The sequence below is a fragment of the Microcebus murinus genome, chromosome 8 (genome assembly GCF_040939455.1).
Source record: "Microcebus murinus isolate Inina chromosome 8, M.murinus_Inina_mat1.0, whole genome shotgun sequence".
NCBI classification, from domain to species: domain Eukaryota; kingdom Metazoa; phylum Chordata; class Mammalia; order Primates; family Cheirogaleidae; genus Microcebus; species Microcebus murinus.
The window spans coordinates 53,981,106-53,994,043 of NC_134111.1; the positions used below are offsets into that span (position 1 = coordinate 53,981,106).

At 30.0% G+C, this 12,938-nt stretch overlaps 1 protein-coding gene across 1 annotated transcript in view; it reads left to right on the forward strand.

The window, feature by feature from the left end:
• The window catches only part of MTX2 (metaxin 2), a 53,552-nt gene that overhangs the window by 35,299 nt on the left and 5,315 nt on the right, over nt 1-12,938 (forward strand). Inside the window, exons 4-9 of the mRNA XM_012753411.2 lie at nt 4,475-4,547; nt 7,960-8,036; nt 9,201-9,293; nt 9,777-9,815; nt 10,204-10,329; nt 11,029-11,105. Coding sequence (XP_012608865.1) covers nt 4,475-4,547; nt 7,960-8,036; nt 9,201-9,293; nt 9,777-9,815; nt 10,204-10,329; nt 11,029-11,105 — 485 coding nt within the window. The remainder of the gene's footprint in view (nt 1-4,474; nt 4,548-7,959; nt 8,037-9,200; nt 9,294-9,776; nt 9,816-10,203; nt 10,330-11,028; nt 11,106-12,938) is intronic.

A 12,938-nucleotide genomic window follows, 5' to 3' on the forward strand; every position in this document is an offset into this window, starting at 1 on the left:
TTTCTTCACTGTTCTCTCAATAGATTTTTTGAAAGGTTGCAGAGATAAATGTGTTAGTTCAATCTTTCATGTTTAAATGGTTATTGATTGATGATCTGGTATTATTTTTTTCCTTTGGATTTTTTTGAAGTTAAAAAATATACTGACACCCTACCCCCTTTCAATGTATTTTTAGACATTATGAATTCAATTAACTTACTAATAAATATGTTGAAACTACACCAAGCTTATTAAATTTCAGGGTCTTAGAAATCAGTTATTAGCTGTTATGTTCTGTGTGCGTGTGTGTTTAAAAAATTCTCTGTCTTATGCTATGCATAGGTACTTAGTAAATTTATAATCAAAGAAAGAATTTATTTATTGGGTGTAGTTTTAATTTATTCATTGCTTAGTTCTTAGTTTTCACATGTTAATACATTTGCCTGATCATTTTATCAATTGTAGTTGCTTGGTAATGAGTAACCCTATATTAGTTCTTTCTCTCTGAAATTGGAAATGTTATGGTGTTTAATATATCACCATCATCCAAAGTTGATCACTTGCAGGATCTTTGAACACTATTATTATGTAGGTTGTTTTCACAATATTTAGTCTAACAATTTTTAGATGATGTCAGTCTCTCTTGCTAATATCTCTTTTATGTACTGATTATCATTGGTATAGACCCATCCTGTCTGATAGACATCCAATAGACATCATCATATGTGATGATGGAAATGTTCTGTATTTGTGTTGTCCAATAAATACATAGCCTAGCCACATGTGTCTATCAAGCACTTGAAATGTGGCTAGTGTGACTGGGGAACTGAATTTAAAATTTTATTTAATTTTAATTTAAACTTAAGATAAATAGCCACATGTGAGTAGTGGCTACCATATTGGACAGCATAGTTATAAAATATTATTCTGATAGTATGTGTTAAGTTTTTGATTCAAATTATGTTGTCATTCATTTCAATTAGTTTAGAATAAAGTTTTCAACTGAGGAATAAGAGTTATGTAAGTTATCCTAAGTTCATTATTACTATTAGAACTACATTTTTCTTTGGATTTACATGAGAATAAAATATACAGATTGCTGTTTCACAATTGAAAATAAAATATATTTTAGGTTAGTGTATCATACCTGTTATTTGGAGTATTTTTGTGTGCTGAGAAGGTATTGAAAATGAAAGTCGAAGGTGAAAGTAATATTTTGGATCCTCTCAGGTGTTTTTTTCCATCCTATAAGGGAAAGGAAAAGAACTACTGTTTGAATCAAAGTTTCCTTTCATTTTAGTTGAAGGTAGGCGTGGTAATGTTTTGTTTTTGCATTTTTAATATTGGATGAAAATGTGTTTGTGACATCAAACTTCTTTGTGAACCATAGATTAATTCAGAAAATTTCTTTTGAATCAGTGATGAAGAGTAATTGTAGTAAATGCTATAAAATTAATCTTTGGCTAATGAGAATTATGCTATCACTTGAGGTCTGTGGTAAGTTGAGTGTTGTTAAATTGGTAAAAATTAAATCAGTTTTTTTTTTTTCAAAAAAGTAAAAAGCTTGAGTTTGATTGCAGAACATTATGATTCTGCTTAATCCTCTTCTGTTTTTGGGAAATACGGCATTTTGAAATATTGATTAGTATAGTTACATCTGTACAGGTAGTTTAGCAAAATATACCATATTTACTATTTATATAGTATAATAATTATTAATTAACAATAGAATATCCAGGCCTTAGAGAAGATATATTAAACAATTCTTTCAAACTCTTTTTGCTGTACTGAAGACTTCAGTCCCCTCTTAGCTTCTCATTCTCAGCAAATGATTTCTCCTATTTCCCAGAATGTGAACACTTGCTTATTTTCTCATCCTTCTCTGTGATCAGCTTACAGTTATCATCACTGATTTCCCACCACCCTTTGCAATACAGTGAAAAAAGTGTCCTGTTTCCTGACAAAAACAGATCACTTCACCTGTGTTCTTAATCCATCCCATTTTTACCTACTCATGGATCTTGTATAGCAGCTGTTATACCTGTTTCTTGTAATTTTAGCCTATCTCCAGTTTTGTTTTGTTTTTTTCTTTCTGTGCTTTAATGAGCTCCACTTTTCTCCACCAGTATAGATATGTATGTATTAGAAGGGAGTTGACCCTTCTACTCCTTTCTTCTTTTCTTCTGATCCATGTTTTTTGAAAGAGTAGTTTATATTTATTTTCTCTAATTCTTTCCTACCAAGCTTTCCATATGATTATGATGCATGCTGAAGTTTGAGAACCACCACCCTAGCCTGTCTTTGTGCGTCAGTCAAGAAGCTCGCTATTAGTGCTGTAATAGTGAGCATAAATTTATATTCAAAGAATGAATATATTTGTGGGCTATAGTTTTAATTTATTTATTCCTTAGTTTTTAGTTTCATATGTTAATACATTTGCCTGATCATTTTATCAATTGGAGTTGCTCAGCAAATGAGTAACGCTATACTTTAAATTGCAGTGGCTTAAAAAGATGGTTTCTTTCTTATAAACATGGGTGATCCAGGTTTGATGACTACATGATTATTAGGAACCTAGGCTTCTTTCTACTCCTGTTGCCCTACCATTTCCAACACTTAATTTCTATTTCATGGTTCAATTTGGCTGCTGTAGCTATAGTCATCCTTATTATATTATAGTCAGCAGGGAGGAAAAAAAAAGAAGATATCTACTCCTTATAAAGCAGTTGCCCAGAATGTTTAGTCCCATTGACCAGAATTTAGATATTGGCCACACCCAGTTGTAAAGGGAGACTGGGAAATAAGAGTTTTTATTTCTGGCAGCCATGTGTGCAGATGTAATTCATAGGTTCTACTAGTGTGGGGAAAGGGGTGAACATATATTGTGGGGATAACTAACAGCCTCTGCCATGATAAACTCTTGGGGAGCTTTGCTTGGTCCAATCAGTAAACAACATTGAATACTTTAATATTATAAGTAGTGAACCACTTTAGGTTAGTTGTGGGAAAATGAGGGAGATTTGGGAGAGGAAGACAGAATTACAAAAAAATTAAAATCTGCTTTTAGGCTTTCTGAAAGATGCCATTCACTTGGGGAGACCAGAGATGCACATACAAATTACCAAGCAATGCAGGGATGAGAGGGTGTAAGTGGAAGGGATCAGACTCATGTGGGATTTATTTTTAGAGGGGACCATCTCTAGAGGACTAGAGTTCTCTAGTTTGAAGACAGGTTTGAAGAAGAGAAGACATGTTTGAAGAAGAGAATTGACATACTTTTGGGTAAATGGAGTTCTTTGTACAAGATATTAATCACTATTCAGTACTCTTACTACTTAACAAGAGTCTTTAAAACTGATTACTAATGTAGAACTGAGGAAGGAATTGTAATAAACCTATAAGAAATCTCTGTTGGTATTATGTGATAAGTAATAGCCTTGTTTATTAGTTTCATCTCAACTTACATTTGACTGGTAGTTTCTTACATTTTTAGGAGTTCCTTCAGTTTCAAAAGAGATAAAAAATTTGTTTTCTAATTTGTATGTGGTAATTAGAGCCATTGTAATTTATGACCTCCCAATTGAGTAATTGAATTATTTTTAGAAGCATAGATAAATTTTGTGAGTGGAAAAGAAGCCACCAAGAAGTCAGAGAAGAGAAAACAAGGGGAATAAGCTTTGAGTATTATAAAAAATAGTGGATTTATCATACAGTTTACTAGTGTCTTAAAAACATTTAAAAATGAATTAGTACAATATAGTAATACAATTTTGTATTTTTCACTTAATATTATAATGTGTACATTTTTTTTCTTGTCATAAAAATTTCTTCAAAAGCCTAAGTTTAAATGGACTATATAACATTTCATAGTTTAGATTTACTATAATGATTTATCCCTTCCCCTTATCATTTAGATATTTAACTTGCTTATGAAATTTTTGTTACTATAAGCATAGTGAAAATAATAATTTAAGTCTTTAAAAAGTGAATTAGTGAGCATAGAAGCTACATGTTAGGATATTAGAGTATTATTGGAGAAAACTTTGAAGTAGCAAAAATAAACATTTTGAGTTTTCCCCTAAGATGAGAAAAATGATTATCCTATAGAGAGTAGTAGAATTAAGCAATGAATAGCTTATAACATTTGGATTTTAGTCATCTATTTAAGAAAATTAAAGCAATATACAGTATTGCTGACTTATATAAATTAATACAGGAAAATAATTTTGGATAATTTACATTTTCTTCCTTAAGTATATATACATACTTTAAGTTTCATATGTTTACTGATATCTAAATCATTGATTTTTAAATAGTGAAATGACATATTATTTTTGTTTGGAAAACAAATCTTTTACTTTAAATTGGTTCATTCTTTTCCAGTGGAGGACTGCAGTATGAACTTAATTAAGTTTAGAAAATAAATGAATGGAAAGTTCTGTTCAAATATGCATATACCTTCACTAGGTTTATTGTATGTCTCCTTGATTCACAGGCCTTTTTGCAAATGTGTAATCTGCCTATCAAAGTAGTTTGTAGGGCAAATGCAGAATATATGTCTCCATCTGGTAAGTGTGTTTTATTCTTTTCTGTTAAAATTCTACATTGGTAAAATTATAGTGATAGTCCAGTTTGTACCTACATGTTAAAAATGCCTGATTGTTTTGTTTACCTTTTGAGGAAGATTCCATGGTTTTATAAGGTAAGAACAGCAAACTTGACAATCTTGGGGTTCAGCATGTGTATTTATTTCAATTCTGGTCAGAGATAGTTATTGGTGTGTTATGGGAATTGTTTTAAATAGTAAATATTAAGAAAATACATGACCTCAGATTTCCCCAGTTTTACTTATATAAGACTTTACTTTTCAGTTAATAATGAATCCATTTATTATTCAACACATTTCTCTAAATTATACCTTTCCATAATATAGGCAGAAAAAGATTATAGCATAATTAATTTGTCATTAGCTGTTAAAGTCATCACTGAATGTTTTGGTTTCTATTTTTTTTTTCTAATGCTTTATATTAACGAGTTTGAAGGAAATTTTTATGAAAGTTTTAGTGTTTCTATTTTTTATAATCAGTATAATCTTTCTATATGTTAGTATATTAAATTACTGTTTTAAATATGATTCAGATAATTTTAATATTAAAATATAGTAGCACAAAACTTATAAATAAATGTAAAGTATAATTGGCATGCATTGTCATAATTATGGTTTTACTGTAGTAATAATAAAATCACTCCTTTTTGAATAAATCATTAAGTATGATTGGTATGTTACGTTGCTTTTTAGGGAGATATCTATCTTTTCATTGTGATGTGATGATAACTTTGGAATGACTTGTTTTAAACATTTTTTTTTCACCTTAAGTTCTTAAGGGTGGTAATAATTGTCAAAAACACCCACCTCATACATATTGAATATTTATGAATATACCTATACAGGTTTATGAATATATATGTAGGAAGCATTTCCATAAAAGAATTTCTAGATTTATAAACATGAACATATTTTAGATTCTTGGAGGCCATTCATTGACTCATTTTTATGCTGATTTTATACACAGGTTTTACAAACTTTACTGAGTTCTGGTGAAATGCAGTGTATTCTGTCCATATTTTTCCTCTACATAGTCATACAAAAAGAGTTTGTGTATTTACATACAAAAAGGTGGTAATCTAATACTAAAAAATTAAAATCTTTAGCAAATGAGAAGTCAATATAGTTCATCTGCCTGTTGCCTAAATTTACTATACTTAGTAGCACTTAGGTAGATATCTATCACCTTTTTACAGACTCTATGAAAGACAAACATATAGATGTTAGAGATATACAATGCATACAAACATTCTTTCATAAGTAGGAGTCTCCTTATGAAGGAGACTATAGGTAGATGAAAATGGTATTTTCTACTAAGATATTTAAATTTCATCATATCTCAAATTGGTATTCTCTTTTATCAAATGATTTGGGGTGATTGGGGAAATGTTTTTTTTATTTGCTTGTTTGATCTCATGGTAGATTTTTAAACCAGATAACATGGCATAGTCAGAAGACCACTTGGCTAAGAGTTAGGAAATCTTTATCCTTTCTGTGACTTTGTCACATATTAACTATTTCCTTGGAAAAGTTAACCTCTCTGAGCCTCAGTAACTTATCTGTAGTCTGAGGTGGATAAATTAGATGACATCCAAGGTCCTTTATATTTCTAACATTTTCTGAATCTGCAAGTTTGCTTGGCAACATGGTCTTGCTTTCTTTAGAAATAAAAGTTCTATTCTGTGATTATTCTGCCTAAAATGAAAAACAGAGGGCTTGGTTTTCTTTTATGACCTTTGATTGGTACCAGAGAATAATTGTTTCACTGTGCTTTTGCCTGATACCTGCAATAATAAGGATATAACATTGGCTTCATTTTAAGTCAAGCTAGTGACAGAAAACATTATTCACTTCTAACTTGGTGCCTTGATTTTTATATGTCTCTTTATATTTAGAGATATATAAGATGGATACTCAATTGACTACCCACACTTCTTCCCTGCTTTAGAATCTACAATGCTTAAGGTATTTTATAAGAAAAGAAATAAAATACAAACTCTTTTTTCAAGAACCTGACACTAGTTATTGAAAATGACAAATGCACTTTGCTGTAATAGTGTTATACCTCAAAATACCCTTTAGTCTAAGCACTATATAGTTTTCATTCTTAGATCATTTTATCTCAGAAGGCTTGCACTAATTCTTGTAGTATAGTAGTTACAAAGATTTTATCCCAAGTTAAAAAACAATATGGCCTAATGCTTACCCAGATAAATTTTTTTTTTTTTTTTTTTTTTTACAAGATTTATAAAGCAATAGAAGGAAGAAATGCAGAATTGGTAACAGGGAAATGTCTTCTAAATACATCTTATAGAGTTGTTGTGTTCCACAAGGTCTGGCTTTCCTTTGTAATGCATGTTATCCTATGGATGCAGATGAAGCTTTTGTTGGTGCTGTGCACCTCATCCATTACCCCCAGGCTGACTAAGCCAAAGAGGAGTGAATCTATTGAAAAGGAGCAGGAAGAAGCCTGCTGTTAGTGTGAACTCTATTTGAACTAGATCTGACAGCACGTTTCATTCTTTAGCATTTGGAGTAGACCTTCTTGCTATTTGAAGAGTATTTTGTTCTCTCATCTCTGATAATTTCATTAAGTATTAGTATTTATTAAAATGAAATGTTACTCTTTTAATGTGATGTGTATTTAGAGAAGCCCGTTTTTATAAGTGTACTACTTGTTCTTTTTTTCCCACATGTATTGGGAACATACTTTGTATTATAACTCACCAAGTAACATACCTTCAGAGATTGTTAATTCTTTTAATTCCTGATATTTTGAGTGAAAAACATTTATTAATACACCATATGTACTTAAAATATTGACCTTAATGAGTATCAAAGATTTAAAATTAGAATATGTAAAAAGAAGACTTCTTAAATGTGTTTATAATGTAGATTGTTTCATTGTACTCTGAAGAGAAAGCCCAGTTAAATTTCTTTGAAATTTATCAGTGGTCATGAACCAATGTCCTGGCTTGATTCATGTATTTTGGACAATTAGTGTTTATCACTATACAGGGTGTCCCAAAACTTGCCATACATAGGGAAAATGGGAAATTGTAGCTAAATGTACTTTATTTACAAATATTTTATTAGTATTAGCTCTGAAAAGAGAATATTGTAATCTATTATTATATCCAAGTGAGTACTCTAGAAATTAATCTATTTGTTTTTTTTCTTTGTTTTAAAATTGGTTAGTAATTAATATTTAAAACTTTATAGAATTTAACATATACATCTGACTGTTATTTTCAAAAGTTATGGTTTCATGAAATCTCTGTATTAAAACATCCTAGTTTTGTGTTAATTTCTTTTTTTGTTAGTGCAGACTTTAATTTACTAAAAGTGTTTTTACATATTCTTTCCCTCAACAGGTAAAGTACCTTTTATTCATGTGGGAAATCAAGTAGTATCAGAACTTGGTCCAATAGTCCAATTTGTTAAAGCCAAGGTAATAAAAAATATTAAATGTATTTGATTACAGTTCCTCTTAAATAAGTCATTCATCATTCTTTAGTGTATCTTAACATTTACATTGATTTTAACCTAGTTTTATAAAATGCCGATACAAACTACTTAAAAATATCTCTGAAGTATAAGTTGGTGTTTTTTCATAATGTAAGTTAAGGACAAACAAGGTAGTTTGATCTTTATAAATTGTAGATAATTTTCTAACTTATGAGAATTTTAGTCATAAATTAAAATGGTTAGGTGGTTATGAAGTATCCAGTTGACTTTTGAAAAGGGAGTTAGAGGATATGTTCAGAAATTGATTTATGTATTTGAATGATTCTACTTTTCATTTATTCAGTTTAGATTTTAAATACTTATCAAAGAACAACCCCATTAATGTTTTAGGGAACATCCTTCCAGACTTTTCTTTTTGCATATATAGAAAAACAGATGATACTAGTGTGTGTTATTTTACAGCCTACGTTTTACAATCATTAATATGTTTGGACATTTTTCCATATTAATGACTACAGATATATAAATATATATTATCCTTTTAAATTATTTGATAGTATTCTGTTGTATTGGCTATATTACAATTTTATTTTCTCAAGTCTTTATTGATGGGCATTTAGGTTGTAGTCAATTTTTTGCTATTAGAGAGTGCTAAGATAAATTGTCTTGTATGTACACCTTTGTACATTTGTCTGTCTCCTTAGAATAAATTCCTAAGAGTGGTTTTGGGATGTCACAGGGTACGTATTTTTAAAATCTTGCAATAGATTGCCAGATCGAACTAAAGGATATATATACCATTTCATATATCTACTAGTTACTATAGTGTTTTAGAATTTTAAAATTAGTGCCTGTTTCTCTATATCTTTACTAACTGTATTTTTTTCATCTTTCTTATCAGTGAAGTAACTGATAATGTAGTTTTGTCTATTGAAAATGCATTGGTATAATGGCAAATGCTATTAATTAATATTTTGTAGTGATACAGAATATTATATGCTTTTATATAAAATAATTTTGTTTTGAGAGGTATTTTGGAAATTAATCCAGTAGACAGTTATATGTTATAGTACTTGTTATTAAGATAACTGAAAGTTTTTGTATATTTAACATGATGTTCTTTTAAATTTTCTTAAATTCTCTTTAGGGCCATTCTCTTAGTGACAGGCTGGATGAAGTCCAAAAAGCAGAAATGAAAGCTTACATGGAATTAGTCAACAATATGCTGCTGACTGCAGAGGTATAATATTATACCAGATAATATAGCTTAAAAATAAGTTTTTTTCTTCTCATGAAATATAATCTTTCCTATGGATTATTTTAAAGTTATTGAGAAATGGGAAAATAGTCAAGTATTCATAATTTTAGGGTTGGGACAGTTACCCAAATTATTTGATCATTATCTTTGAACAAATTACCTGGCATTTTCACTTTTAGTTTTTCTGTTTGTAAAAAGGAGTGATTCTTGCCTACTCATTATTTTACTTTGGCCTTTTGAAGTTTACTTAATGGTATTTAGAGATGTATCTTGTAAATAAGAAATATTTTCATAAAGTTCCACCATTAAATTTAATAATTCTCTGTAGTAGCTAAGGAAAATAAACCCTCACATATATGACTTATAAAATTGGTTTATAAAAAATTACTATGGCAAGAAATAACTTTCTTTATCCTTTTTCTTTTTGGTATTCTGAAGTTTCAGTGACTATTCTTTTGTTCCTAGTTGTATCTTCAGTGGTGTGATGAGGCTACAGTAGGGGAGGTGAGTAGTTCTGCAGCATTTATCTTAATTAAAATTTAATGAGAAAACACTTTTGCTCAGAATCGTAAGTCCCTGCTCATAAATGAAACATTGTGGTTTATACCATTAGTGATACAGTTTTTCACTTACTTTAATTTTGCTTGCACATACACTTTAGGGAAGCTGTGTGTCATTGTTTGATATAACTGTTTGCGAAGTACATAAAAGTTTATATATTTTTTAAAGGGTACAGTTTAAGATTTTAATTTTTTAGATTGCAAGCTATATATTTTTCTCAGATTGCTATATTTATATTCTCTGAAAATATATTTCTTTTAGAATTCTGTTTGTAAAACTATGCATCATTTTTAGGAAGGATCACATTTTTAACAAAATCTTTTTGCTTTAGATTACTCATGCTAGGTATGGATCTCCTTACCCTTGGCCTCTGAATCATATTTTGGCCTATCAGAAGCAGTGGGAAGTCAAACGTAAGATGAAAGCTATTGGATGGGGTAAGAAGACTCTGGACCAGGTCAGTTCATGCCTGCTGCTCTATAACCTGATTTTTTTCCCATTGAACAATACATTGCGGGCATCTTTTATGTCAATAAATACAGATCTGCAGCATCAGGGCTTAAAAAGGAAAGCCTGTTAAATAATGTACTTTATATATCTATTTTTCTTTGGTCTTAAATTTACTAATTTAAATTTAGTAAAATTTTAAAATACATGTCTTGTCCACTATCAAGTCAATAAATGTCTGTCTTTTCCAAGGCTACCCTTAATCCTGGCCAGCTATTTCACTGATGTGTGTCATTGGCCACAGGGGGGATTAAGTAAATAAATAGGGAAGGAGTAAATAAAATCTATTTCCACTAGTGGGAAAACAACTCTAATGTTTTTACTCATGGTGGTTCAGCAGTGTCATCTTTATGAAGCAAATTTTTTTATATCTGCAGAGTTATTTGAATATATTGGTTCAGTATAACATTTTCTTGACAGAGTTCTTATAAGTAACTTAAAATTACTTGTATTTAAATGAAATTTATTTTCAAATTTTCTATTTCTTATGTAGAAAGTATTATATGTGGTCTATAGTCTGATTTAAATATATTATAAAAGGTTAACCTAAATTTATATTTTTGTTTTAAATTTTGATATAAATTAAGTTTTAGATACTCTTTATTGTTTTGCTAATTTAAATATTTTTCTTTGTGGCCCATTGCATCAGGTTTTAGAAGATGTAGACCAGTGCTGTCAAGCTCTTTCTCAAAGACTGGGAACACAGCCCTATTTCTTCAATAAACAGTAAGACATTTTTAAGTTAGTTTTTTCCCTGTATTTCTGGGTTGCAAATTTCTTTTGTCATAAAGAAATGGCTTTTTAAAAAAATATTTATGAAAATATTTAGTTATTTTTTCAAATTTTTATACTCATTAAGCATTTAGCACTTCTTGGCTACCAGGCACAGAAAGCCTGGCTTTGGGAAATTAAAATTTCTAAAATGTGGTCTTTGTCATTAAGAATTTCTCTTAAGGGCAGTGATGTAAATCAGTCATTATTGTATGATATGATAAAGGTTGTAATAGAGGTAGTTCAAGGTGTTGTATATAACTTCAAAATCCTACAAAATTCTAAATTTGTAAAGTACTATAACAACATGAAGAAGTTGTTAGTGTAAGTATAGTTGTTTGTTTAGGATGATACCCCATATAGGATGATACCCTGGGGACTAGAAAAGTCATCAGAACTATACAATAAAAAATATTCTTGGATAGACAAGCACTATTTTCAGATTATCTTTTAAATGTTAATAGAAACATTCATAAAGCATAGAAAAGAAAGGATTCAATTATATCTGTATATATGTAAATTGAGTACTTCATGTTTCATTGATAGATTTTTTTGCAATTTTGAAAAGAATCTCTAATATAAGCAAAGAATGAACTTTTTATTAAAAATTACCATTTTTGATATATCAGAATCAGCTGTCTATTCTGTGATTCAGTACAAGATGGGCTTAAATTAGCATGTCAATCTCAATGGTTTGTTTAGAAGGTCTGAATTTTACTTGGCTTTTTAATAAAAATTTTTTGCTTTTTAAAAGATTGATAATTTTTAAAAGGCTTTATTTGCTATTATTTATTATATCTTCATAAGCATTCATCTTCTATAGCCATATCAAACAGCTTGTGGTAAAGATATTAATGTTTGTAGTAAAAATGATTATGATGATAGCTTGGAAATATTTAAGTTATATTATTCCATAGCATGAATAATGAATATTATATATAACTGATATTAAAGTAAAATTTGGGGGCCAGTCACAGCAGCTCATGCCTGTAATCCTAGCATTCTGGGAGGCCGAGGCGGGCGGATCGTTTGAGGTCAGGAGTTCAAGACCAGCCTGAGCAAGACTGAGACCCCATCTGTACTAAAAAAAATAGAAAAAAAAATTAGCCAGGCATGGTGGTTCATGACTGTAGTCCCAGTTACTTAGGAGGCTGAGGCAGGAGGATTGCTTGAGGCCAGAAGTTGGAGGTTGCTGTGAGCTAGGCTGATGCCCCGGCACTCTAGCCCAGGCAACAGAGTGAGACTCTGTCTCAAAAAAAAAAAAAAAGAAAAAAAAAATTAAAAAATAAATAAAAATAAAATTTGGGATCTGTTGGTCTTTGAAAAGGAAAGGTCACAGAGTTCAAATCATGAAATCCTGGTAGGTAAAGCTTTTACAGCTCTGTTCCTGTTTCTAGTGATGTTTGCTATGCAGATTCTATTTGTTTAGTCTCTAATATAAAAGAAATGTATCCAAATGTTAGTATTCTGTAATTCACCTTTTCTTTCTGATATAGGAATGCTTAGAAGTTACAAAGCTCAGAAGAGGTGTGTTTTATTGTTTAAAGTGCATTTTTCTGTTTTACAAGTTAGTTTGAGTTAGTTTTGTTATACACTTTGTCTTTAGGGGCGTCCAAGAGAGTAGATCTAACTTATTTTTGTTCTCATTTAAACTCATTGTCACTGTGTTAGTAACCAGAAATCATTTGGCATGCCACTCAATGTAAATATCAAGATATCATTTGTCTTCATAAGGGCACAGTTATATTTAAACTTATAATGGAAATTCTAATTTAGAACAGTTATAAA